Consider the following 27269-nt stretch of genomic DNA (forward strand, 5'->3'; position numbering starts at 1 on the left):
ATGTAATATATTAATATACATAATACACTCTCTCTCTCTCTCTCTCACACACACACACACACACACACACACACACACACACACACACACACACACACACACACACACACAATATTATTGATTTATATTTTTTTTAAAGAATAATGAATATATACAGAGTGTCCCGTAGCACTGTCCTCATCGCTTGTGAGAAGGTAGACCGGAGCGAGATAAATGAAAATGTCTTATACCATTTTGCGATATTCGCAATAATTTTCGTGTTATTAAATATTAAAGTTGTACAAATAAGAATGCGCGGAGAGAAAGCGCTCGCTCGCCTGATCCATAGGACGAATAGGAAGCATAAGCGGCCGCTACTATCCTTCTCCTTGCCGCGCGCGCTCCACTCATCACCGAGCGCCGGACGGTCATTGTCGTCACGCTGGACCGTCCTACCGGTCAGGCGCAGGGATGCCATTTCATGTACGATTGCAGCCACGCTGCAGCACGTAGAGGGGATAGGCTGGCACACTAGCGCGAGCGGTCGTCCGTGTACGCTCCGCACTTCGGCCAAGTTCGAGCGGTAGAGAAGGAGTACCGACAACTGCTGTCTTCTTCTTTCTCGAGAAACGCTGTACCGCTGATTTGAAGCTGGCGTCTCATGACATGACACGAATTAATCATGCGATGTCATTGTCGATTATTTTTATATATACTTTTATACATATATTTTATTAAGTTAATAACATTATTACAATATATTTTTTCATACATAAATAAAAATTAAAATTTGTAAATACAAAAATCCACTCTTTGCCAATATATACGCTTTTTATTTGCAAAAAGTAATTATTATATTAAAAAAAATTTATTGTAGTCTTATAAAGATATTTAGATATAGCTATTAAAAACTTAATAAATATATAAATAAATACATAAATAAACAATATATATATATATATATTATATATATTTATATTATATATATATATATATATATATATATATATATATATACCAATAAATATATAAAATAAATATTAGATATATTATTATATAAAAGGGAGATGAATATAAAAAGGCTATATAGCTTTTATGATATTAATAAATAATAGATAATAATAAAATTAATAACTGATATGAATATATCAATTGCAAAAAGAAATTCAAATTATGTTAACACTCTTATCTTTTCATTATTGTTATTAGTTTTTAAATGTTTAATGCTTCTTTGATAAATTATTACTAAAAAGAATAATTAATACTTCTTTTAATAAAAATTTAATCCACTTAAATTAATAATTAATAATAATTAATAATAATTAATCCATTTAAATTTATTTTTATATTTTTTATTTGAAATAATATTTTTTAACAATTATATTTTTTTCTCCTCTATTCCCTTCCGGGCCTCTTTCACCTCTCCCCCTCCGGCCCCCCCCCTCCAACTATATGTCATACGTCCCCCTCGTTGTAAAGCCCATCTTGTACGGAAACGTCCACCACTATTTCGTCTATGAGGCACTGAAAATAATTAAATGTCAATTAATATGTTTATATATGTATTATATATGACATATATGTGTGTATTTATATACATATAATTATTTCAATAAATAATACCACTATCTTGCTGCTGCTGCTGCTGCTGCTGCGGCTGCTGCGGCTGCTGCTGCGGCTGCTGTTGCGGCTGCTGTTGCGGCTGCTGCTGCTGCGGTTGTTGTTTCTGTATAAAAAAAACTTTTGAAAAATTTAAAAATTACAAATTAATCAAATACAGATCTGGAAATAGTTTTATTGGACCATCAATATTATTACGTAGGACACTTAAATATAATAATAATGTTCACAAATTTCTGATCTAGCAATCGATTTGAATATAAGATTTCACAGATAATCATTTTAAAGATCCAATAAAATTATTTACATATCTGTCCAAATTGTTATATTTGTCAGCAAAAGCGTTCTTTTTCTTACCAGCAAGTTTATCTGCTCCCGCAGCTGTTGTAATTGCAGCTCATGCTGCTCTCTCAATTTCTGCATTTGCAGCTCATGCTGTTTTTGCTGCTGTTGCAGCATATCCGCAAATTTTTTCTTTTGCTCTGTAAAATACATAAACTATATATAGTAACAGTATAATAGTATAATAGTAACATTATTATACTACTGATTATACTACTGATATTAGATAATGATAAAGTTTAATACACACGTACACGCGTACGCACGCAGCACACGTACATGCAGGCACACGTACACACAGGCACACGACATGCAGCACACGACATGCAAGCACACGTACACACAGGCACACGCAGGCACACGCACATGCAGGCACACACATACGATAATGAAGCATATTAAATTACATTGAAAATGTGATTTATATTTGTTAAATAATAATAAATTGTAACTAACCTGCCATTGCGTCGTCAAATATGCTGCTCACTGTGTCGCCGAAAGAAACAATGATCTCGATTTTCCATTGTTTATCTCACGATTGTGACGATTTAATTTGTCCTTCGGTGACTTCGTGTACCATCTTTCGATCACATCGTGTATCGTATATCCCCATCTTAACTTTTTAATATTGAAGAATATATTCGAGATTAAAAGGTATAACTTTCCATATATACATTTATACACACACACACACACACACACACACACACACACACGTATATATATATATATATATATAAATATATTCACATATACGTATACGGAGAGAGACGATTTAGGATCGTAAAATATTTTGACAAATAACAGAATCCTGATCTCTTTCCGTGACACACGCATACATATAATTTTCATATTATATTCATATTCTACTTCTCTTTTTATCTTTTTTCGATTTTTTTGTCCTTTTAAAATTGATATGGAAATATGTGACGAATCAATCAAAAAACGTAAACGAAGCTTTATAAAAGCTTGGCTTACTGATAATAGATATCAATCATGGATACGCGAAGTATCAAATAATAATAGTCAGTATCATCTGTAAGAATTAGACGACCGTAAGCGGTCATGAAAGAGATTCGGAATATAAACAGCTAAGAGAGAGGAGCCGTCGTGGTCGTGCAGACTAAGTGTCGGATTGGTAGACGAGGGATCCCGAGTTCAAATCCAGTCGGTCTCCGTTAATTTTTTCCGAATCTAATAGATATCTTTCACATTGTAGCATTTGCAATAAGAATTTTTCACGTAGTTCATTAATTTCTCGCCATGTAGATTCTGCATGTCATAAAAATAATCTTAAAAAAGGATCATCATTATCTAACAATGATGAAAAATAAAAAAAAATATCTCAACCAATTTTTCAACAGAAATGGTTAGATATCGAAGAATTCAAATGTTGGTTACGAGAAATTCCTAACAATGCAAATTTATCTTTTTGTTCAATTTGCAATAAAACTATTACTGGTGGTTTAGCACAAATATATCGTCACGCAGAATCCAAAACACATTTAGATAAATATAAAAGTTTCATTGAGATAAATAAATCAAATCAAAATTTGCAAACGGAAGATAATGAATCACTTTTGTCGTTTGATGAGCGTAAAAAGTTAGCAGAAATTAGATATGCCACATTAATTGCCGATAAAAATATTTCTCATCAAACTGCAAAAGAGATTCTTAATTTTTTTCAACATATAGGAAAAGATCCTAATATATTAAAAAGCATGAGCATGGGTTGTACAAAATGTAAAAATATTATTACAAACGTTTTATCCAATTGAAACGGAACATGTCGTTAACAAAATTCAGAACACAAAATTTTCAATATTTATTGACGAAACGTCTGATATTTGTAATACTAATGAATGACTTTTATGGTACGATACGTTGACCCGGAGACATTAGATATTCGTTCACAATTAATTAAATTAATTAATATTGATGCCAAAGATTCCAGCGCAGAAAAATTGTTTCAAACATTTAAATGTGAAATGTGGAAAATGAAAATACCATTTTTAAATATTATAGCTCTATTATGCGACAATGCATCTGTCATGATGAGGAAAATTTTCATCATTTAAAAAAAAATTAGAAGAAGTATGTCCACATTTATTAACATTTACATGCCCTTGCCATTCCGCCGCATTAATAGCACATGCTGCATGTAATAAAATACCAGAATTTTGCGAAGAATTTTTACGAAAAACTTCTAGTTTTATTAACAATAGCCCCAAACGATTATCTGTTTACAATGAATTTTCTGAGTGTTTCCAAGAAACAAATCACAAATTGTTAAAATTATGTGATACACGCTGGCTTTCTCATTACTTATGTGTAAAAAGACTTCTGGAATCTTGGGAAACAATTAAATATTTTTTGAACGAAATAGTTGTAAGTGAAAAAACACAACGTGGAGAACATCTGTTGTCCATAATGGGTAATATTGAAACAAAAGCCTATTTTCTTTTTTTAAAATACGTTAAATTTCTTTAACGCATTCAATGCATTTTTTCAAGCATCAGAAACACGAATTCATTTATTGCAGCCAAAATCTTTACAGTTTCTTTTTCAAATTTGCCGAAACTTTTTAAAAGATGAATATTTAAAATCTTTTTCTGTAAACACAGTTTTCTCTTTATCAGAGAATCACAAAATTCTTCATAAAATTAAATTAGGTACAGAATGCGAAGAATATCTTTACGAATTACTGATGCAAGGACACGAAGACGCAGTTACAACTGTTCGAACAAATTGCTTGATGTTTTATGTAACTGCTGCAGAAGAAATTCGTAAAAAATTACCGATAAATAATAAATTTTTATTAAAATTACAAGTTTTTAGACCTTTTGTAAGCTTATTCAATACTGATAGAGAAACTTCATTTAATGATATTTCTTTTATAGCTAAAACTATCGGTAGTGTTGATGAAGATGCTTTAAAGAAAGAATGGATTGCATTGCCATTAGATTTTACAATGGAAGAGAAGCAAAATCTTTCCAAATTAAATTTTGATAATATGTGGAAGGAAATTTTACATCCAAAACATCCAAATAATATTACTAAGTATTCAAATTTAACAAATGTTCTGAATGCTGTTCGATCACTTCTAAATTCAAATGCCGATCCAGAGAAAATGTTTTCCTCTTTAAGTAATTTAAAAACAAAAAATCGAAATAGATTATCATCGGCTTTCATTAATGCCACGTGCGTTTTAAAATCAGGATTAAGGGCGAAAGGAGAAACATGTTTAAACATGATGATTGAAGAAAAGTATTTGTCTCTTATGTCAACAGATAAATTATATGCTAATATTGCTAAAAAAAAAAACGCAGTACTTTAAGGCTACATGCCGTGAATGATAATGAAATTGCTGATCGTGGGCAGGTTAAAAATGTTAAATATTAGATTATTAGAATCTTGTCCATAACAGACATCACGCTTAAAGAAGATAAGCATGTAAAAAATCTTATCCATAGCAGACATCACGCTTAAAGAGAATAAGCGTGTAAAAAATTTTGTCCATAGCAGACATCACGCTTAAAGAGAATAAGCGTGTAAAAAATCTTGTCCATAGCAGACATTACGCTTAAAGAGAATAAGCGTGTAAAAAATCTTGTCCATAGCAGACATCACGCTTAAAGAGAATAAGCGTGTAAAAAATCTTGTTTGGGAGATATTATGAGAAAAAAAAAGCGAATTTATATCAGTAATATGTATGCGTATAGTTATACATAACACACACACACACACACACACACACACACACACACACACACACACACACACACACACACAGGGAAATGTAAAAAATCAATTTTGCAATATTAAAAAATTAATTTTTAATATTACAATAATTAAATTATTTAAATTATTTTTTATTAATAATTTAAATAAATAATTTTTTACATTTTCCTCCCGACGAAAGAGACCACCACCTTCTCGTGATTTCCGTCGAGCAACAATATATACGTTTTATATTTATAGAAAATAAATACAATAAAAGTACAAGGAATACAATATACAAATACTAAGTTTTTAATAATTATATCTAAATATCTTTATAAGACCACAATAAATTTTTTTTAATATAATAATTACTTTTTGCAAATAAAAAGCGTATATATTGGCAAAGAGTGGATTTTTGTATTTACAAATTTTAATTTTTATGTATGAAAAAAATATATTATAATAATGTTATTAACTTAATAAAATATATGTATAAAAATATATGTAAAAATAATTGACAATGACATCGCATGATTAATTCGTGTTATGTCATGAGACGTCAGCTTCAAATCAGCGGTACAGCGTTTCTCGAGAAAGAAGAAGACAGCAGTTGTCGGTACTCCTTCTCTACCGCTCGAACTTGGCCGAAGCGCGGAGCGTACACGGATGAGCGCTCGCGCTAGTGTATGTGCCAGCCTATCAGGAGACACGGATGTCAAGTCAACCGAGAACACTGCCGTGTGACTTTACGCGAGTCGTCGAAGTTCAAGCATCTGAAATTATCGAATTTCAATAACGGCTATACTGATCAAGTTCTAAGTAGGCTTGATCGATAGCTTGAGTCCGACTTGCCTAATAAAAGTATTTTTATTTTTCTGGTACGTGCAAGCAGAGATATTGCTACACAAAGTCCGATTTGGAAATTTTTACTTTAAGAAACGTCATTATCGTCACCTTTGTACGACTGCAACGTCTGTCACGAGATGTCATTATTAATCTTATCGACCCAGCGGATTATCAGACTGAAGTCAGGGTTATTGTAGAATCTAGCGAATCAATGTTCGCTGGGTCCTGCAGTGACCCTGATTTATCGGCCTAATTTATCCGCTGGGTCGATAAAATTGATTGATGTAAACACGATAGTGTTTTTGGTTAGACCTCTCGGGTATCTATCGGGTAAAAAAATTTTTATGTAAAAACACTTGGCGCTGCTTAGATCAAACGAAAATGCAAAACTAATGATGAGATTATTTGAATGTTACAAATAAAGGCAAAATTTATTATTTAATATGATTAAATTATAATTACACACACACACACACACACACACACACACACACACACACACACACACACACACCACACACACACACATACATTTTATTCATATTCTTTTTAGAGGTATGAGCAGCGCCAAGTATTTTTACATAAAAATTTTTATTTAAATAAAATTTTATCATTTATTTTATACTGTTACTTTATAATTCTTTGTAATAAAAACGTAAATTGAGTAAAGCAATTTTGTGATATAAAAATATTTTAAAGCTAAATAATTACTATCACTTGGGTTAGAAAAAGAAATTTTTAATGGATAGAAAGATATACATATAATTTGGTTTTTATTATTTTTAAATTAAAGAAACTACTATTTGAGTTTTATTTTTTTAAAACAGTGGTTTATCAAATCTTTTATACGATTGAAATATATAATTTGACTAAAATGGACTTGTAGCTTCATGTTTGTAAGACTATAACTTGGCGCCAATTATTGATATCAAATCTTTTATATAAATTTTTCACAATCATTTGAGTTGGCAATATCCACTATACTTATATCCACTATACACCCTTTTTTATCTTTTTTTAAAAAAACGTAATTTTATAGTGATATCAGACATTTTGAAGTATTCCACTATACTTGACACCCTTTTTTTACCTTTTTTTAAAAAAAAGGTAATTTTATAGTGTATATATTCCCTCTACATGCTGCAGTATCACTATTATTTTACTATCGAACGATTATCAACGGTTATTTAAACTACTATCAACGTCAATCAAATTATTATCAATCACTTTGAACATCAATCGAACTGCGTTGTACCACTACTACTATCGAACAACTATCAACAATTGTAAAACTATTATTGTTTAAAACTACTATCAACGTCAATCAAATTATTACCAACTACTCTCGATGCGCTCTCTTGAGGGGGTATGGGTCCGTCAAGGTCCGCCCCTGCCCGCCGCTGTTCAACATGTTTATCATCTTTTTCACATATACTTATTGCACCTGAATCACAGGTAGGGTCTCTCCTTCTCTTTCCCATCTTATTGTTGCATGCTGTCCCCCCTCCCCGTTTTTTTAGGCGTCCTTTCCTCTTCAAAGATCTTTTTTTAATTTTATTGTTTGGATAATAACATTATTATTTAACATTATTATTGTTATTTAATATTTCAGTTTGCGGGAGGGAGTAAAGGTTCGTTTTCAATAAATGCAAAAATATATGATTCAGGAGGATAATTTGGATTATATTCATCCGATTTTTATTATTTGATAATAATATTGATAATATCAATATTATTGTTATAATAATAATAATAATAATAATATCATAAGGAGTGGTGGTGAAGGGAAAACTAATTTAATAAATTAATATGTTTCTTCAGTATTTATTTTTATTATAACAGTCCGTCCTCCGGCGGGGTCGTGCGAGTTCGGATGCGCGGACGTGTTCGTCGGTTGCCGAGTTCGGAAATTAATAAGGTTGTTTAACTCAGATATTGATTAAGAATATATTTATTTGATTTGACGATGTGGGTACACAGCGGTGTAGATTCGCTCAGCGCGCTGTTGGCCAGTGTTACATCCCCCCCCATCCGGGGGTCAATCATGTAACTTTACGTGAAATTTTTCACTTTTCATTTTCCACTTTTTACTTTTCATTTTTCACACCTTGACATTTCATGTGAAACTTTTCACGTACAACGATTATGTATGTAGCTTGGATGCGTGGAAAGTGAAATCATGAAACATAATTTCATAGATTTTATAGCTAATGAAAATTATTTTATTGGTACAGTATTATACAGGGTGTCCCAAAACTCCTGCATTTGGAATATACTACGTGATTCTTTATGCTAAAAGAAACAACTTTTTCGTTTAGCAAAATTGCGTGCGACAAATAGTTTTTACAGTGGATCAGATTAAAAGTGACGAATGAACGCACGTATGTGCATAGCGATCAGAGCTGGCGCACGTTTCTCAGGCCGGCGTAGTCTGATACTTAAGGGGGCTTTCACCTTTGTCGGCTTCAAAAAATCAATTTTTTTTGCTTATTTTTATTCCTACATATGTGTAGAATATTTCTGTAAAAGGATTTTTTAAAATTCGCAATATTAACGGAGCTACGAGCTGAAATACATAAGGGCGCACGGGCTATCCAAGCGCTCGCCAGCGCAGCAGCACTTGTAAATGCTATTCAGGTCACTATTCAGAGAAAACCGGTAGATGTTGATTTCTATCAATCCAGAAGGAACCTTAGTGTTACCTTCTATATACTAAATAGTTTAGGAGCAGGTAGAAAGCCGTTAGAACTGCTTGAACCTTGTGCTTTGTCGTGCATAGTCGTGCATTGTCGTCAGTTAACTAAACGTGTTCTCAAAATGTTCCACGATAAGAAAACTTCTAAAACTAGTAGTACTCGACCTGGAAAAAAAGGAAAGAAACGGCGATTCTACGGGAATCAACATTCAAGTGAAAACGAAACGGAGTTTGCCAGTACATCGGCAAAAAAACTGCAAATGTCTAGTGATCATGACGTGCGAGTGGATGTGCTGCAAAGTTATTGTATTATTAGTTTTCTATCGATTTTTCCCAAATTAACTGAAATACTGGAGTGCAAAATATGCAAAAAAGAAGTTCGTTTCAGTAAGGCTGGAGAAATGGGATTAGGATTTAAATTGCGCCGAAACATGTCTTTTCTGGTGCAAAAATTATATCTGTCGCAGCATTTTTGGCAACCTGTACGTTCAATGACGGATTTAAAAGTTTATTGCTAATAATGAACATATTGGGAATCCGTATTGGCTAATAGCAAAGCTATGTGCCGACGAAAAGGACAGACAACGCGTGAGGCAGGCAAATCGTCGCACGTCAAATTCTTCACAAGAAGCCAGAACAGCTCGGCGATTGGAGAAACTGGCAGAAAACGATTTCTTTGAAGAAGCAGAGGGACTATTATATGAACCTGGACTTTATTGCAGATTAACCGTAAGTGCGCTGAAATTTGTGTTATATATGAAAAAAGTCAAACTAAAACTTTAAACTCGTTTTTCTCGAAACCATGTTTTTCGAGCTGGCGTCCGTGATAACTAAGAAACTAATAAAGATAATCAAATGCGGTTTTTTTTTCTTAATCCTAACACTTTTGCGTATGGCGTGAACCAGGATTAAATTTTTACAACAAAAATTCGATTTGTTATAGACAAAAATGTAATAGATTTTTCGGACAAAATTAAAATTTTTTTTTAAACTGCCGTATTTTTTATAAATTTCATGCAATTGGCTTCATTCTGGTTCACGCCATAGCGAGACTCATATAATTAATAAAAATCGTTGGATTTTTGGTTTCAGATTATTTGGAGAGGCTGAATCACGGACGCCATGGAGGCGTGTTTTTCCGATGACCCCTATTTCAATCACCATTTGGAGGAATTAAAACGCATTTTTTTATAAATAAAAAATATTTTTTTTGTCGTGTAAATGTTACAATTTCTTAAAAAAAAACCGCATATCTCTATGTATAACAGATTTTCTTTAAAAAATTCGTAAAAATAGGCTAATTTTATGGCCGGCAAAGGTGAAAGCCCCCTTAATCTTTGACTTCACGTACTATATTGTTTAAAATATGATAAAAATTAACAAAATCAGTAGTTTTCATCCTTTAACGATTTAATAAAAAAATTGTCTGATTTCGTAGAATTATCTCGAAATAAAAATAAATGTAAATACACTATGAATTGAGCATTCTATTAATTTAATTACTGCACAATGGCATATAACAAAAAAATATACTGAATTTAATGAATTATTTAGATACTATTATAAAAAAATCAATTTTTTTATTTTTTATGATTACGTACTCACGTTATTAATAAGTATTCATTAAATTCAGTATTTTTTTATTGTTATATGCAATTGCGCATACGACAATAAAAAAATAATTAAAATAATAGAATGCTCAATTCATACACCATATAATTTACATTTATTTTTATTTCCAGATAATGCTACGAAATCAGACAATTTTTTTATTGAAGTGTTACGTAAAGGATGAATACAAATACTTATCTTGTTATACTTAACTTGTATTATATTTTAAACAATACAATACGTGAAGTCGTCAAAGATTAAGTCCCAGGCCTGAAGAACGCGCGCCGGCCCTGACCGCTACGCACATACGCGCGCTCATTTGTCACTTTTAATTTGATTTACTGCAAAAACTACTCGTCACACGCAATTTTGCTAAAAGAAAGAAAAAAGTTGTTTCTTTTAGCATAAAAAATTACGTAGCGTATTTCAAATGCAGGAGTTTTGGAACATCCTGTGTACATCTTTTAATAACCAATTGTATATGTACTACATACACTTAATCTTAACGCAGCCCTAATCTAATTCCGAAGCATATTTATTAATTCCCTAGATTTCCGCCTTTCCGCCACCAAGATACATGGCGAAAAAGTTCATGTGAAAAATTTCATATTTTCATGTTTGAGAGAGTTACATGATCTCGCAAAATCGTACATGATCATAAGTTTACGTGAAACTTTTTACTTTTCACGTTTCCGTCCTAGGGGAAAAGTTACATGATCGATCCTTTGTTCGATGTGCGATTTTCAATGCGCGTGAAGTATTCGGGGTATACTTGCAGTGCGCGATGTGTGCGTCGAGGTGAGTGATTGATTCGTGGCGGGGCCATAGTTACGTAGGCGCGGGATTGGTCGAACGGCGGTTCGTCGGTTGCGCTCGCAGTGCGTTATTCGGTGTTGCCGCGTGATCGATGCGCGTTCAAATGCCAGGAGTGAGAATGTTCGATCCTGCTCGTGATTTTACACGAGAGATAAGTATGCTTGTCGGAGACCGAGAATACTCCGTCCCGTGTGCTCGTATCGTTAGCAAGGAAGCGTTGAGACTGAGGATGCTCTATTCCAATTTTCTCACTTTTGCAGATGGATACTGGTGTCGAGTATGCTTGGCGGATCAGAAAAGCCTGATCTCGGTTTTCTGTTGAAGATGGGTACAGATCGGAGATTCGGATCGATCTGGTTCTTTTATCGAGAATCGGCCGGGTTTATATACCTATTGAGTTTTGGTATTTTGCAGTTTGCAAAATAGCGCGGGTCGTCGGTATTTTGACACGCACGTGCCGAGTGCGTGTTGTTGCACACGCAACGGTCGGTATATTCGATAGCGGACGCGGAGCCCGGTCGCATTTACACTTAGAACGGGGGAAGCGTATTGTTACATTATATTTTATTAAAAAATTTTAAATTTGAAAGAATAATATTTTTTCAATATACACTACTACTGATCTTAATTACAAGGAAAAAAAAAGAAATAAAAAGAATATATTAATATTTATGTATTTTTATTTTTTCAAAGTCTTACAATTTTTTCTGTCGTTACGACCACCAGTTAAATATTTTAAATACATTCTGTAATGCGCAATGTTTCGAATGTTTTCCACATTACAAAGTATTATTATTAATATCTAAAATATTCAAAGATTCAATGTCTTCGTAATTCACATTCAAGGTTTCGATGATTGCGTCATTTCTCATACTGTTGAACACATCTTTCAACCATTTTCGTTTTTCATAGCCCTTAACGTATATGAAAGTTTGATAATCATTCTCTTCGATACCAAATATGGCTGCTGTAATTAGACGTTTCGCTATGCTGTACGGGATTATTTCATCATCCTATTGCAATTTATGGTAATATACACTCAACCAAGAAGTGCCAGACTTTTCGGACTTTGTAAGTGAATTCCATAGTACGAGGCTTGCAAAAATATAATGTGCGAGAACAGACCCTTTCCTCAATACCGCCACTTCCTTCACGACAAATCTCTTCTCAATAATGAATCCTTGCAGATTCACAAATGTTGGTACGACCATGACGAGCAATTTTTCGAGACTGCATCTTATAGCAAAATATTTCGTTTTTTATTCTCTTTTATATAGCGCTGCAATTTATGTCATCTTGCGCATTACGTTGGACAGTGGATTATATTCAATCACGTGGTCATTTATGATGAGACAATAGGCGGTAGTATATGCTGGTACATTCGCTTTAAACTGAAATTCTAATCGCACATCTACAATAGCTCTACAATAGTTCTTAATGGACTCATTTTGCCGCGAACAGTCAATGATTGTACAAAAATGCTTAAAATTGGAATAGTGTAGCATTCCGTGGTACGGTTTAATAATTTGATAATAAGACGTAAAAACATGTCATATAAGACAGCATATCTATGTTTGTCAAAGTCCAGATTCAGATTATCGTACGGATAAAATTCTAAGTTTAGATAAAGTTTTATGTTGGTTAAGTTACAATTATCGAAGTAATATTTATATGTATTCATGTTATTTTCTCTGTCAGTCTGCAGAGCAAAGAAAACGTATTGTGATTCTTCTAGCTGAGTCGCAGTCTTGATAGTTCAGGAATGTTTCGTCGTGTTCGGCAATAAAGGATATTCATACAGATCCTATGAACGGAAACTTATACTCAGATATCGTCCGCTTTCTAAGATCCGCAGCATAGATAGTTTATTGACTTCGTTTAACATAACATGAAGCACTCGTCATTGTACTTTGAATAATTCAAATTTCGGTTCCATCGCAGGATCTCCCACAGGGCAATTGTTATCATTGCGCGTTTGTATCAAAATCAATTCCTGACAAGCGTTAATTATCACATATCTGTAATCTTCACAAAAACCAAGCAACATGTTGAACAGTAAAAATTAAAATATCCATCAGATGTCGTTACACTTTTTGTGCTATAGTCAATCATGACAATTTCAGCATGCACAGATGTAAAGTTGTCAAATGACATCGATGCATAATTCTTTAGAAGATTGGTCACTTCAACGTTTCTATTGCGATCAATCTCTACATCATTGAGTTCATATCGAATTTCATCAAACATGAACGCGATGCAATTATTTCCAAGTTTTGACGTATTTTCATTCTTAACATTCGATTTCTGTATCATCAATCTTCCTTCAACGTAGCAAAAACTTTTGGACGGCAACACGTATAAATCTTGTTGTTGTATGGGTATTCTTATTTCATCGCTATGCCCAAATGTATTAACATATGAATTGCATGAGTTTCTATCTTGACAATACGATCGTCAAAGATCGGCTGACTTTCAATGTTCAAGATATCGACCATCTCAAATAACTCGTACGATGAATCCCAGTGATTTAAAAAATTTAACGTTCGACGCGTTTTTTCTTTTTACAGAGCAATCGAATACTCTTGATTGTCGTCTCTTCGTTAAAAATTGTATCTCTTGTTTGCTTCACCTGCTCGTTCAACACAAGCATTTGACGTTATCGCTGTCGTTTTCGTACATGCAGTCTAAAGATAATCTCCTCTCCGCGAAAATCAAGCAATCGACCGTGCGATCCATAACGCAAATCATCAAATCCGTAATGCTTCGTGCAATGATCAAAAGATAAATGATCTGGGCGGGAGCTTCCGATATCTTATATCCTAGCGCGTGGCGAAAACTCATGTATCGTATGCACACTCTTGTCATTACTGTACGCATCCGCGGTCACATTGCATTCAATGCGAATGATATTTACGTTCATAATATTTATTCGATTCATCCGATTCGTGCCACTGTTGCTACTCCAATATACGATTCGATGAAAATCCCAACAGCGATCCAATGTTATCAAGTTTGGTGAAATTTATCCGATAGGTTCATTTGATTTCGCTCTTCATCATATTGTTGTAACACGAATAGCTAGCGAGTACTCGTCATTGTCATCATCATCTTTGAGATTTATCTTCTTCCTCCTCGCAACAATCATCAAGATGAAAATTTAAAATTGCACGTCTCAGATGCCAATGTCACGCATACTTCGTATAGTTCTCCGGGAATGACAATTTTTTTATCGTCTTTGTCAAAATAAAATTTATTATTCGACGAATTTACATTAGGTATTGTATAGTAAGCTTGTCAGGCCGAGTTCGTAATCATCATCATTTAAATCTATGGTTGGAAAATAGCTTGCCGCGAGGACGCTACTCTTGCCTGTCAACGTCAGCGACATGTTTTGAATGAATATTAAATAGTGCAATAGCACTATGCAGTTTTTAAATTAGGTATCAACCATTTGTAAAAACTGCAAACATAGTTGTCCACAATTACTTTGATCATAACGTTGATAAGGAATGTGATTGTACATGATTTGTGTCACGTCTAGATCCACACCAATTCCCTCGGCGGTCAAAGATTATCAAAACTGTCGAAATATATAGCATGATTTTCTTTCTTCGCATATGCCACTCAATGAATACTAGATCCTTCAGCATTATTCCATATTTGAAACCATTATTCACGATACTATTCTCATATCTATGTATTCTTCCTGTTGGTAATGCAGTACGCATGAAAATGCCTTTAAAATATGGAATGCACATACATTTCGCCAGTTGTTGCAGTTGTACATTGGTAGTTACACCCTTGGACATTTTTACTACTCCTTTGATTTTTTTTCTTTTTGAAATTCTTTTTCCACGCTTGTAAAGAATGAAATGAAATCCGTGACCTTCCATGGCGCGGTTATGGTGTTTTAATTCTTTCAGTTGACGTTTTGAAGCTTTGTTATCATTCACCGCCTTTGCGATTCCCGTCGCTCCACCAACCAATGAATCGAGAGCTCCTAGCAATGGCAGGATTGGCAGGATACCACCACGTTTCGATACCGGAAGTATTCGCTTGTTCGGTGTCCTTTTCACATTTGTCGACTTCTTTCTTATCTTCTTATCTTCGTTTTCAAACTCATACCTATTTTCGTCTTAGCTTTCATAACAGCCCAAACGGTTGTAGCAGCAGCTCTCTCTCCAAGAGTCGAATTTCTCGCAGTAATATGTTTTCGCGCTTTCACAGCGAGTATATTGTCGGCAACGTGTCGTTTAGCGAGATCGTTGCTATGCGAATAGGCTATATCGTGCTCGCGACATGCCGCGTCCAGTGGATTAACGCCTTGATCATCTTTAGCCAATCGCTTTTCTAGATACGTTCTTGGACCGCAAAACTGATATCCAGGGATATGCAATTCAAAAGGAAGTGCATTTATCATGCGATTTAACAAGCCACAACTCGTACGCTTCGCTGACATTCGCCACAATTTTTTATCAGTGATGCCGGTCCATTGATATGAATTTGATGAGAAGGTAAATTATAATGTTTTAGACACCGACAATACAATTGAATTTCCGAATCTGCTTTTATATACTCGGATAACTTGTTCCATAATTGATCGATGCAATCATGAAACTCTCGTAACAGAATAACTTTTGGTATATATTTTAAATGTTCGGCAGTTAAGCTGTGTATGTCGCAGTTATTCGATACGATGAGAAACATTTTTTACGACTGAGCTGTTTCGCTCTACGCGCCTCTATAAACAGGCCAGCTCTCAACATCTTTTTATATTTTTTTCTTTTATCATTGTGGAGAGAGAGAGAGAGAGAGAGAGAGAGAGAGAGAGAGAGAGAGAGAGAGAGAGAGAGAGAGAGAGAGAGAGAGAGAGAGAGAGAGAGAGAGAGAGAGAGAGAGAGAGAGAGAGAGAGAGAGAGAGAGAGAGAGAGAGAGAATATGCGGTTCGTGCGGCAATTGCAGACCATTAAAGTGACGACGACAAGATACAGTTAATGTCTGAGAAGAAGAGCACGCAAGCATAGAAATATGCTATCGATTTTTGTATGCGATATCATCTGTGGTCTATCAAACTGTGGCAAGACAAACGTGCTGATAAGCTTGCTAGAAAGTCTACACGATGTACACTTCGAGAATGTGTACGAGTACTCAAAATCGCTGCAACAACCGAAATACTTGGAGAATTTATTGACACCGATAAAAGAAATTGATTATTTTACATTCTTCAATAATAGTGACGTCACCGAATGAGGCGCTTCCAAATTCTATTTTTATCTTTGATAACGTCGCATGCGAGACAAGCAAGACATTATAAGAGAATATTTTGCAATGGGCCGATACGCCGATATTGATTTCCTTCTATCTCTCTCAGACATACGCAAAGATACCAAAGCATCTTATACGTAACAACGCGAATCTGTTAATTCTATTCAAACAGGATGATACTAATCTGAAACATGTATTTAACGATCACGTAAACACTGTCGTATGAGGACATGTCGTATGAGGATTTCTGTGAATTATGTCGTATTTGCTGGCAGCAAAAGTATGGATTCCTAGTAATAAACAAGGATAGTGCACAGATGGGCGATATAGAAAAGAATTTAATGACTTTGCGATACTGTGATGTAGTTAGTTGTTGCCGATACGTCAACTAGGTAACGTTTCTCCAAGATGAACAATAGCAACAAGGATTGTGAGATGATTTTGAAACAGATTGCGAAAACGAGCGATTCAATTCGCAAAAAATACGGTACTTTAAAATTGGTAAAAAAATGATAAAATAGAGGAAGATATAGCATTGGAGAAACACTTTAAACCCATTATCGAACCTCTGAAACAGATCGTCGAACGCACCGAAGAGTCTCAGCCGATTAAGAAAGAAGCTAATGTTGTGAAAGATATCAGAATTAAGAAAGAAGTCAATGTTGTGAAAAAATCATTAAGGAAAAACGAACATAGCGATAATGATGATGATAATGATGATGACGATGCATACCGGCTGGATGATGGATGGCTGAAATTAATGTCACAGTCAAAAAAGCAATGCGAAACAATTGAACAATATGTCAGATTTATCAACGCTCAGTTCTATAGATTTACTAATAGAATCACCGATAGAATCATCAATCGAATCATCGATAAAATCATCAAAAGAGCCATCGAAAATACCATCATTCGTATCGAAGGAAGAAGTTTTTGAAACAAAAGACGACAGTGAACTGTCGCTCGAAACTTCCGTCAGACAGACTGCAAACATAACAAGATCGAGAGGCACTACTTAGTCAGTTGGGACCATTGGCACAAAAATACGTACTCTCCCATGATGACAGAAAAAAACGAAATTGATCACGTATACGGTATCTATCTCGACAAAAATGGTACGATGCTCGACAACAAACAATTCGACAAAGATGACTCTATAATCATACAATGTGAGATACAATGGTACACCAGGCTTATACGAGTTGATTTTTAAGAGACTTCCCGATGATGTAATTTTTACCGAGAATGACAAACAAACGTATAAGAATATACTGTTAGCAACGAATGCTCACAAACATGATCACAAGACCGATAAGTCCATTATAAGTAATAAGGAATATAAGTATATCATCGGTTCGCTTGTATCTGTGTATAAAACTGGCGCTAAAAGAAAAGCAGGCGTGGGCAATATACCATTCAAACGTAAGGTTAACTGATAACATGATTGATTACATTCATTGGGACGACCCCAACGAACTAATGGATCGCCTTCGATCACTCGATGCTTCTCATCGAGCGGGCAATAACGCTCATAATAACGAGATTCTATCGATAATTGAGGAACTTTGCGAAGCCGGTCTTATTATATTTATTAAATTAAAGCATGTGATGCGAGTCATTTAGTCAACGTTGAAATGCCGATCAACAAGTTTGGAATATCGCTTGAAAAAAGTGGAGCGGAACCATACTATCAATGGGCCGGATTAGTCACAAATTTTATGCGTGATAACACTCTTTGCATAGTTGCCACCGACTTTGACGCAAAATCATGCAAGATTCGACGTGTAGCTCTGCCAGATGATGACGATGTTGCCAACAAACCATACATGCAGCAAAGCATGCAAATTTTGAAAGACCGACAGGATGAAATCGAGAAGAAGATTGCGGAGCTCCAAAATAATATAGACTACGCTAAAACGAGTTTTAACAAATGATGATTACTCATCTTGTTGAGAGTACGCACAAATAAATAAATACGTATAATACACTTTGCATCATTTGCGTATCGTACACCGTAATCAAACATATCTGAGAAGAAGAAAAGCTTCGAGAAGCGACGGTTGGTAGAGGAACTGCATGCTCCAGCGAGAAGAAATTTTCCATGAAGATACATAATCGTTTACGGATACGATGACTTGGGGCAGGCGGATGTAGTTGAGATGCGTCCTTATACACGATTCAACAAAGGTTACCATTACATTCTCATCGTCATTGACGTGCTGAGCAAGTATGCGTGGGCCATACCGCTCAAAACCAAGAGTGGAGATGAAATGGACTCGAGCGATCGCAAAGATAATTCAAAATGATGGAAGATGTCCGAAAAATTTGCAAACATAGGAAAACATGGGAAAAGAATTTTACAACGCAAACGTGCAAAAATTCTTGAAGAAATATAACATTAATCATTATTCTATGTATTCTGTAATGAAGACATCGGTGGTCGAACGATTTAACCGTACGTTAAAGAATGACATGTGGAAACAATTTACGCTCAACGGAAACTATAAATGGATCGATTTGTTACTGCGTCTCGTGTCAGAGTACAACGCACGAAAACATCGAACTATCGGTATGCGACCCATTGACGTTACCCCCGCGATCGCTGACAGACTCTTAACTACTGTATAGAATCGCGTAAAGATTGCTGCACCTGCGCGATTCAAAGTGGGCGACTCGGTACGCGTTAGTAAATTCAAGACAACATTTGAAAAAGATTACACATCAAATTGAACCACGGAAGTATTTAAAATCATCAAAGTGTAGAAAATTAATCCCATGACGTATCTACTGGAAGATTATAAGGGAAAACCTATTGCCGGAGGATTCTACGAGTTGCATTGCATCGCTAATCCTAACGTATATCTTGTAGAAAAAGTATTGTGCAAAAAGGGGGATAAGGTTTATGTAAAATAGTTGGGATTTGACAATTCATACAATTCTTGGACGAGGATAATGTACACGAGGATAATGTATTATAAAAGAAATTAAAAAATACGTTTAGTATAATATATCTTATTACAAAATATTTTATTACAAAAATTTATACTTTAAATTACTATTAAAAATACGATTAAAAAATATATATATAAAATATATTTTTTATTTATAATAGTATTTTATAATGTCCCCATAGCAGCGTGTCAATAGAATCATGTACAATATATCGTTTATCATCATACGGACTTAGAGCAATTTTCGTTTCAGATACAGTGTACACTTCGTGAAATTTCGATCTTATGCAAGACTGCTGCCGTGTCATTTCAATTTTGTCTCACAGGCATCGCATGTAATCATCGAACGTTATCGATCTGGCTACAACGTTACTTTTAACACCTTTAACTTTTTTCGCATCTTTCTTACCATCGACGCGCAAGGCGTACATCTTTGTTCTAAGCCCAACGAATTCGATTCATGATTGCATCATTGTTTTCGTCTTTCATTAAACCCGGTATTTTTTTATTGGTAAATGGAATATCATACACATTATCGACCGCGTAATCGCTTGTATCAAATCTATTGATGTCACGTTTCATAATTTCGTATACACCATCGCATTCAATGAAGTAGACTATCAGTGTCAATGTACATAACTTTACATTTCTCGCGGAACAACGGCGCTATGTACTCGTAATGAAATTCGTATAAACATGTCTTGGATATATCGAGGATGCACATCCTATCTACATAGATCGGTTTGTTAAACATCACCATGAGTTTGCGCATTTCTATCGCTACCAGATTCTTCAAAAAGACGCTTCGACTGTGGAAGTTTGGTTTTGCAATCATTGCCTCAGCGCCAGATTTCCTTCCCATTTAGTGATAAGCCGCACATCGACATGATTGCGCACATTCTCTATGGTTTTACCAAAAACTAAGTTATTATAAATTTTTTTTCAAAATCATTCTTGGCTCAAATTCTGAAATTTGTATTGAACTGAATATAATCGCGAAGCCATGGAGATTGTGCAAACTGTAATACGCGGTGAATCTTTGCTACGCGAAGACCGTGACGAGTACACTACTGCAAGTTGCGATAATGTATGACATAACATTTCTTATTGTATAACGAGGAGCTTAGTTTATCGTTTGCTGGACGGTTTATCGCGCGTCGGACAGGACGATAGATTAGTGTGTGCATTGTGAAGATATTGTGGATACTCCAAGTGCACCTTGAGAATGTAACCTGTCGTAGAATCTAGCGCGATATTCGTAATGTTAAAATTTGTTACATCATCGACTCATCGAAAATCTGCGTAGGATAATGGTTGACACATTGCCCAACTATACAAGTTATTTACATCAAAATACACCAGGTACGATGATGGTTTCGAGGGGATCGTACTGCATGTATTTGTTGTTGACCTGCGCGTATCTGTTGGAACATTGACTAAGACTTCCGCGTATACCGCGTTCGATGAATATGACCATGTCGATGTCAGTGAGAAGTTCAAAATTGATACTTATGTGCTTCAGCATCGCACGTCCCACGTAAAATCGGGTAGAGTATAATAGTACGCGGGATTGAGTCCGTAACTCGCGATGCAACTATCGCGAAAGTTTCTCAAAAATATCGGTCAACCACAAGATGTCAATTTTAAGATACAGATCGCTATAGTCCGAGCGTCCGGATGGAGAATCGCTGCCACACATTGACAGCGTGCGCGTAATCGCTTTCGAACACGGTGTCGCCCGTTAACTGTAGAATGATTCTCGCGACGGTAACTTGATCTCCTCCAACTTTTTGACGCAGTCAATGTATTTGTATGGAGAGACGTCTTTTCGTGTCAATAAATTGAAATTTTCTGCAGATACATTACAATATTCGCGCTGCGTTATCCGTAGCTTATCCTTGCTAGGAAAAGATGCCAATTTGTCAAAATTGTTACTGAGAAATTTATACGAGTCAATAAATCGCAATTTTATGCAGTTTTTTCGATCATCTTCAATGCTTTTAACATTTTTTGTTAAAAATTGTATTTTTCTTTGGTTATTGGAAGCAGATCTATATCTCCTTCATATGCTGTAGCTATTTCTTTGATAAATATGTCATAGCCGGATAAATTATGGAAAACTATGGGAATGCAATGCAAATCTTTGTAATTTAAATTACAATTTAAATGCGCGAGATCTCTGAATCGATTGATCAAATGACAATGATCGCATATTCGCGTATCGCTTAGCACAAACGGTTTTTCGCATATGTGACAATGCGTGGCGCTATTAAGCGTTTTCCAGTCATCTTGCGCGAAATTTGCCATGGATACATTAGCGGAAAAGATAGATTTTACATTACACCCTAAACCTCTAAGTTCCTCGGCGAATCATGCAATGCAATCTTTATCGCGACGAAACCGCTACATTGATAACGATTCGTCGTACGAACAGTGTATGTAATATCATATACTAAATACAAGATGATGCTGATATATGTAACTCGCCTTTCTCGGATCCTCCTTCTTTTCCTCCTCCTCCTCCTCCTCCTCCTCCTCCTCCTCCTCCTCCTCCTCCTTCTTCTCCTCCTCCTCCTCCTCCTCCTCCTCCTCCTCCTCCTCCTCCTCCTCCTCCTCCTCCTCCTCCTCCTCCTCCTCCTCCTCCTCCTCCTCCTCCTCCTCCTCCTCCTCCTCCTCCTCCTCCTCCTCCTCCTCCTCCTCCTCCTCCTCCTCCTCCTCCTCCTCCTCCTCCTCCTCCTCCTCCTCCTCCTCCTCCTCCTCCTCCTCCTCCTCCTCCTCCTCCTCCTCCTCCTCCTCCTCCTCCTCCTCCTCCTCCTCCTCCTCCTCTTCCTCCTCCTCCTCTTCCTCCTCCTCCTCTTCCTTTTTCTTCTCTAGGATGCATTCCAGGTCAGCGTAAACAATAAACCGCACTCGTTCCTTTCTATAGTAATTCTTGAAATTTAGCCACTTGTCGTCGTCGTTTGGTAACCTGATAACATACTCGTTAATATCTCGAGAATCTACAATGTGAGCCTTCAATTTTTCATTTGAAGTACTGCAAAAAGAAATCATCTGCAAAAAGAAAAAAAATTATAATTTAATTTAATTTATTATTCTATTTTTTAATTTTAATTTAATTTATTATTCAAACATCTGCAAAAAGAAAAAAAAATTATAATTTAATTTAATTTATTATTCTTAAAAAAGAACTTCACTTATTCTGAAAAAAGAACTTCATTATTTTTGAAAATGTATACCGATCGCAAAAGAATTTCTTATGCTCTTTTTTGCTAAGTTGAGAGCTCACGAGACGAGACAGATTTTTTATCCACACGAAATATCCCTCGTTGTCATCGTCCTACAAGTATAATAAATTTACATGCTTGTTCATCTTTCGATCAGTGAGCCGTATCAGAAGAATCAAGAGTTTCTTCTCCTTCTCGATACAATATACATTGACTGAGATGTCATTGAGGTTCTCAAACTTTTTGATTTAAAATCATTGGAAACTTAATGTCTTTAAGATTCAATTGAATATGGAGGATACGTTGAATATGGAGGATACGAGGATACGAGATACTCGATCTGTATTTGTTTTTGCGGGATGTGGAGCCATCACTGACCATGTGAAACATGCATTATGAAACATGCACATAGATTAGACGTTAATCGTCGCTCTCTTCATCTTAATTTCTCGTGATAGTTCGATGTTGTAATCCGCATGCATGAGATTATGTTTGTTGACATTTACAATTAAATTTAATATACGCGATAAAGCCCACCTGCTATTGCGTTCCTGAAATTCCTCAAGCGATGCCAAGATACGCTCGATAACGTATAATTGATACCACTTTTGCAAATCAGAACACTGATATAGTTCAGTTTCTCGTAGCGATACCTTTATTGGCATGTTTTTTACCCGCGACAAATTCGCCGTTAAATATAGTATTTATCCTGACATATTTCCGTATGACACTTTGTACATGCTCGAGTACAATTTCTTGTGCATCCTCCAGAAACTGATGAAGTTCAATGTGTTTGGAATTGATTACCGCACCTGTCAATATGCTTTCAAAGTATATACTTGTCAATATACTTTCGAAAGCCATATCTATTCCACTCCATCGAAGTTCCGCACTATATCCGGCATCTGTATGCACGAATCTTTCGCGCACCGAATCTTTCAAACTTTTCAGTTGCGCGATACGTGCGATTACCGATTGTCTCACACCGATTGATAATCGCAGATGTTTAGTTGTGTTCATTCAGCGATTTGATACACTCATCACATCGTTGTTTCCACGTGTTAAATTCTTCCGACGTATTCAATCGAGTGGACTGCTCTATTAAATCACACTCTGTTTGCTCCATATTATGTTCTCTTTTATAGTCACTAAATACTCTGAAAAATATTGTTTTTATATTCTTGGTATATATCTTTCACAGAAGTTCACTTTGTGTAAATAGGACACATATTACACGGTATTATTTGAAACAATGTCGGCATTCCGAACAATATTTACCACAGATGAATGCATAACATTGACAAATGACATGCTTTCGACTGGCGCAAAAACTTGGAAATATTTCACTAATTTGTACGCACTGTAAGCAATACTTTTTACTAATGAGGGCTTCTTCAGTATAATAAAAATATATTGCACACATTTTTTTCGAATCATTCAGAGCATTAACTTCAGCCTGCTTTAAGTCTCTAGATTTTTTCAGTCTCTTCATCTGTCATATCATTTTCATAACACGAATCATCCGTAAGAACGTAATAAAAATCTTCTTCAACTATCTTTCATCCTCTTGCTATTTTCTAGTTCCATTTTCACGAGGGACAATGTATATTTTCATGTATCATTCGGAATTTCCAACTTCACTAGTGACATGATCTCAATCTTCTCATTTTATATACTATGAGGGCTACTACATTATTTAAGGTATGTTTTGAAAAAACGCGTATTTGATAATGTGGGTTTTATCTCAGCCTTTGTAAAATGAGTAGATTCCATGTTTTGAAAGATAACATTGGAACAGATATCGGTAGAGCATTATTTTCCCGGAAAAATCTTTTTATCGAATTTTAATAGATAATTGTGTACCTTCTTATATAATTCATAATCTAATGGTACCTACACTAGTATATCCATTAAGATAAATAAATTCCCATGTTTTGAAGAAAATAACATTGGAATTGATATCGATAGCACATTGTTTTCACAGAAAAAATAGTGGGAGAATATTGTTTTCATACACATTGTTTTCACAGAAAAAATAGTGGGAGAATATATATATATATATATATATAAAGAACTCTAGACAATGTTATTACAGCATTCATTGAGTTCTAACATGTTATATTAGTCGCATATTATTCGCTTTATGGAAAAAACGAATAATTCTTATTACTACAAAATTTCAAGAAAAATGTGTGAAAATATGAAGTATTACGTTCCAATTCAGCAAGATGAAGCATACAAGTAACGATAAATTTTATTCTCATAAAAGAATCTCAAGACAATTTTCCTACAGCTCATTTATATGTAATCTTTTTTCTTACAATACGTCTTCTCAAAATTCATCGCCTCGTTATACAGCTCTTATTTTAGAGAGAAGATTCGCATTGACATCTACAGCATATAAATATTTGGATATTGGAATCAATGTGGGATCAAATCCTATGTGGAAGTTGATTCTTGGCGATAATCGAAGCATTTAGATAATATTGCCTCATGCAACTAGAAGATGTTCATTGAAAGACGGGCGGATATCGAGCAACTCGTACAATCGACTGCGGTTTCATTATTAACAATTCACGATTTGATTATAGAACTCGTTAAAATGTATAAAAATAATATTGTAAAACTGACATTGCGCGATACTTGCTTGTATATGAAGCCATCAACCGTACTATTTTTATTTGAATTGGAACATTGCATCGAGCATGCATATATCTGATTATGTCAAAATATACATGGCATAAATGAAAAATTTAAACAATTTGTGAACTTTTTACGTCAAAATTATATCACCGATAAATGCAATGCAAGTTTTGCACAAGATTTATGATAAAAATTTACGTATAGAGTGCGAATTAATATCTTACGCTGTAAATAATATTATGCACTATGCATTAAATGAGAAATAAAATGTATATTGAAAATGTATATTGAAATGTATATTGAAAAATATCATTCTTTCGAATTTAAAATTTTTTAATAAAATATAAAAATAAATACTGAAGAAATATATTAATTTATTAAATTATTTATTTTTATTTTTCCCTTCTCCATCATTTCTTATGATATTATTATTATTATTATAACAATAATATTGATATTATCAATATTATTATTAAATAATAAAAATCAGATGAATATAATCCAAAATAATCCGCTTGAATCATATATTTTTGTATTTATTGAAGGCGAATCTTATCCTTTCCCGCAGACTGACAATATTAAATAATGTTATTATCCAAACAATAAAATTAAGAAAAGATTTTCGAAGAAGAAAGAACGCCAAAAGAACTAACGTAAAAAAGAACATAACAGGGAGGGCGGACAGCATGCAATGGGAAGGAGAAGGAGAGACCCTATCTGTGATTCAGGTGCGATAAATATACATATGAAAGAAATAGCAAACATGCTGGGCAGCGGCGGGCAGGGATAGACCCATACCCCCTCAATGCGCATCAAGAGTAGTTGGAAATAATTTGATTGACGTTGATAGTAGTTTTAACAATGATTGATAATCATTCGATAGTAGTAGTGGTACAACGCAGTTCGATCGATCTTCAAAATAGTTGACTTTCAAAGTAGATAATATTGGATTGTCGGAAAAATCATGATACATTTTTGTAACAGATGGCGTTAGTTCATTTTTGGAAGTACTAGAATCATTCGCATATGTTATTGCTATGTCATTTGATAGCTCCCAAATAAGAAGGGAGGGTGTGCGTCACGGCGAGATCCGATCACGAACCAGTCGTGAAAACTCGTAATTATTTTGCGAAAAAATACCACCTCAGCCAGGAATCGAACTTGGATCTCCTGCTTACCGGGCAGGCATCTTATCCCTTCGACTACCGAGACATGTGATGATATTTACGCAAATAGCGTATTTAGAATAACACGTCAACAATACAATGATACACATACATACGTATATTACAATATACATATATATATATATATATATATATATGTATTTTATATATATATATATATGTATTATAATATATATATATATATATATATATATATATATTCTCTCGAATCCCCACGACCGAAACTCCAGAGAGATGATGGTCCTATTCTCTCGATGGATGCATCGGACTACAGCGGCGACACCTTCTAACGCCATTGGTAAATATACAAATAATCCTCCTGGAGCGCGACAGAAGAGATTGCATCAAGCATGATTCGAGCCCTCAA

The 27269-nt window shown here is 34.8% G+C and overlaps 3 protein-coding genes and 1 pseudogene across 5 annotated transcripts in view; 3 read left to right on the forward strand and 1 right to left on the reverse strand.

The window, feature by feature from the left end:
* Positions 1-27269, forward strand: part of LOC105431144 (uncharacterized) — a 458217-nt gene that overhangs the window by 412589 nt on the left and 18359 nt on the right. The gene's annotated exons all lie outside the window — the stretch shown is intronic.
* LOC112552911 (uncharacterized) overlaps positions 1-27269 on the forward strand; it is a 295572-nt gene that overhangs the window by 126565 nt on the left and 141738 nt on the right. The window lies entirely within an intron of this gene.
* On the reverse strand, positions 1074-3356 carry LOC148935666 (uncharacterized). 2 transcript variants are annotated; one of them, XM_089081307.1, is made up of 4 exons: positions 2398-3356; positions 1957-2081; positions 1603-1705; positions 1074-1503 (listed from the first exon to the last, which is right to left on the reverse strand). In XM_089081307.1, the coding sequence occupies exons 1-4, from the start codon at positions 2402-2404 to the stop codon at positions 1358-1360; spliced, it is 381 nt and encodes a 126-aa protein (XP_088937433.1). In that variant the 5' UTR covers positions 2405-3356; the 3' UTR covers positions 1074-1357. The 2 variants fall into 2 exon arrangements, with proteins under 2 accessions (XP_088937433.1, XP_088937432.1); XM_089081306.1 differs by having other exon boundaries at positions 1957-3356.
* On the forward strand, positions 22681-26363 carry LOC148935667 (uncharacterized; annotated as a pseudogene).

The sequence above is a fragment of the Pogonomyrmex barbatus genome, unplaced genomic scaffold (assembly GCF_055798465.1).
Source record: "Pogonomyrmex barbatus isolate J1 unplaced genomic scaffold, ASM5579846v1 scaffold4, whole genome shotgun sequence".
In the NCBI taxonomy this organism is placed as follows: Eukaryota; Metazoa; Arthropoda; class Insecta; order Hymenoptera; family Formicidae; genus Pogonomyrmex; species Pogonomyrmex barbatus.

What these genes read in the sequence shown, in the direction of transcription:
- LOC148935666 (XM_089081306.1), bottom strand. Translation starts at nt 2,094, where the DNA reads ATGTATTTTACAGAGCAAAAGAAAAAATTTGCGGATATGCTGCAACAG. An exon ending in GGGAGCAGATAAACTTGCTG is followed by an intron (nt 1,706 to 1,956) that starts GTAAGAAAAAGA and finishes TTTTTTATACAG; the next exon opens with AAACAACAACCGCAGCAGCA. An exon ending in GCAGCAGCAGCAAGATAGTG is followed by an intron (nt 1,504 to 1,602) that starts GTATTATTTATT and finishes AATTATTTTCAG; the next exon opens with TGCCTCATAGACGAAATAGT.